A 2,500-nucleotide genomic window follows, 5' to 3' on the forward strand; every position below is an offset into this window, starting at 1 on the left:
ACTGGCCCCGCCAGTCCCACCTACTACCCCAGCCGCCATCCAATCACATAGCTGACGCGGTAACCCAGCAGGGAACCTGGTGGAGGTAGACACCGGAGGACACGGGTATTTGATAGCATTCCTCATTCCATTCCATGCACTACAGTGAGCCCGTCCTCCGATTTCTACCTCCAGCAGCCTCCCCTGTAAGCCCACCCAGCCCCAGGACATCCTGACCAGTGAAGCTCCCAGGAGAGTTCTTCAGGTCTGTGATATCTGGGGATGGGGTTTTCAGAATGACAAAGATACCGGCCCACTAGAAGATTTAACACATCAATATTGTAATAAAATAGCTAGTTCTGGAGTCATACTTAATGAGTGGCCGTGTGTGTGTGTGTGTGTGTGTGTGTGTGTGTGTGTGTGTGTGTGTGTGTGACCTGGCCTACTCTAACTATCACTGCCAGGGAGCATACCGCTGCTGTCTGTCTGACCGTCTGTCTGTCTGACCGTATGTCTGTCTGACCGTCTCTCTGTCTGTCCAACAGAGTGACCAGTCCCCCAAAAATGGGAGCCACTCCCGAGCCCCCATCAAAGACTCCTCCAGGGACAACTCTACCTCCTTCCACTCTCAACGACCCAAAAACGAGGTCTGTAACACACACACACACAAACACACACTCTGATGAGGATGAGGATGATGATGATGATGAAGATAAAGATGATAGTGGCGATGACGATGATGATGATGGTGATGAAGATGGTGGTGGTGATGATGATGATGATGAAGATGATAGTGACGATGATGATGATGGTGATGAAGATGATGGTGGTGGTGATGATGATGATGGTGATGATGAAGATGATGATGTTGTCTCTGTGTCCCAGGTGGGCATGTACCACGAGCCCCACCCTGATGACGGCTCCTCCAAGGAGAACAGAATGATCTTCAGCGACTCCATGCCCAGACGAGTAGGCAGCTTCTACAGAGGTAGTACCTGACTAAGAGGTGGAGGTAGGGCCTGACAAAGAGCTGGAGGTAGGGCCTAACAGCTGGAGGTGTGGCCTGACTAAGAGGTGGAGGTAGGGCCTGACAAAGAGCTGGAGGTAGGGCCTAACAGCTGGAGGTGTGGCCTGACTAAGAGGTGGAGGTAGGGCCTGACAAAGAGCTGGAGGTAGGGCCTAACAGCTGGACGTAGGGCCTGACTAACAGCTGGACGTAGGGCCTGACTAACAGCTGGATGTAGGGCCTGACTAACAGCTGGGTTCGTCTGATCAGGGATCATCTCCAGTCTCTTTTGTTAACGCTGGGCTAGAGCCAAAATGTGCTTAGTTTTGGATGGGATACCCTACTATATCTGATGTTCTGTCTCCTTTGTCTCCCCTCTCTCTCTCTCTCTCTCTCTCTCTCTCTCTACTCCCTATCCCCCCCCCCCCCCTTGGTGCAGTCCCCTCCCCTAGACCAGATAACTCCTCCTCCTTCCATGACGGGGGAGGTCAGGGTCAGAGGTCATCTGTGACGGGGGACGGTGGTCCAATGAACAACCACTCCAAACGGCAGACCGCCTTCGACTCCTGGTGAGCAGCCAATCACGGTGTCCGACCTGCAGGTAGCAGAGGTGGCTAACTGAACTAGCATGTCTTCAGGATGGGGTCAATAAATTGCTTTTTTTTCTATTCTAGAATTCTTGAATTGGAATTTCAATTGACTTCCTGAATTGACAGAATTACACATGGATTTAACAGAAATCGGGAATTCCTGGCTGAAAAGAGCTTGTTGATGTAGTAGTAGTGTGTCTATCGGATCCTGTGTGTCTGTGATCCTGTGAGATCCTGTGTGTCTGTGATCCTGTGAGATCCTGTGTGTCTGTGATCCTGTGAGATCCTGTGTGTCTGTGATCCTGTGAGATCCTGTGAGATCCTGTGTGTCTGTGATCCTGTGAGATCCTGTGTGTCTGTGACCCTGTGTGTCTGTGACCCTGTGTGTCTGTGATCCTGTGTGTCTGTGAGATTCTATGAGATCATGTGATCCTGTGAGATCCTGTGTGTGTACAGTAGCTGTGGTGAGTGATAGTTCTTGTTCTGTGGCATCCAGGACCAACCCGGAGGCCATGGTGCTGAACCCTCCAGAACCTCCCAAGGAGAAGGAGAAGCAGGGCTTCTTCAGAGCAATAAAGAAGAAGAAGAAGAAGTCTCACCCAGTAGGTTGATACCACAGCAGACCCAGTTAACACTCTACCTCTGGAATGAGACGGTCACATACTAATGTCTTAATTTCATGTAATGTTATTAAATTAATGTATTCATGTTATTAAATCAGGAATAGTGTTTTCCAGGAAGTCCTTTCTTTGTATCCATGTAAACATCCTGTCTCCATACACATGGGTGTGTGCCACCTGTCTGGTGTCTGAAGCAGACCAAACTGTGTTGACCCCTAGATGACCCCTAGATGACCCATGGACCAGACAGTGTTGACCCCTAGATGACCCTAGATGACTCCTAGATGATCCATGGATCAGTCTGT

The 2,500-nt window shown here is 50.1% G+C and overlaps 1 protein-coding gene across 1 annotated transcript in view; it reads left to right on the forward strand.

The window, feature by feature from the left end:
• The window catches only part of cdkl5 (cyclin dependent kinase like 5), a 24,559-nt gene that overhangs the window by 18,635 nt on the left and 3,424 nt on the right, over positions 1-2,500 (forward strand). The window contains exons 12-15 of the mRNA XM_083690798.1: positions 525-626; positions 865-967; positions 1,425-1,554; positions 2,072-2,177. Of these exons, the coding sequence (XP_083546924.1) occupies positions 525-626; positions 865-967; positions 1,425-1,554; positions 2,072-2,177 (441 nt within the window). The remainder of the gene's footprint in view (positions 1-524; positions 627-864; positions 968-1,424; positions 1,555-2,071; positions 2,178-2,500) is intronic.

Source organism: Argentina silus (assembly GCF_951799395.1).
Source record: "Argentina silus genome assembly, chromosome: 19".
NCBI classification, from domain to species: Eukaryota; Metazoa; Chordata; class Actinopteri; order Argentiniformes; family Argentinidae; genus Argentina; species Argentina silus.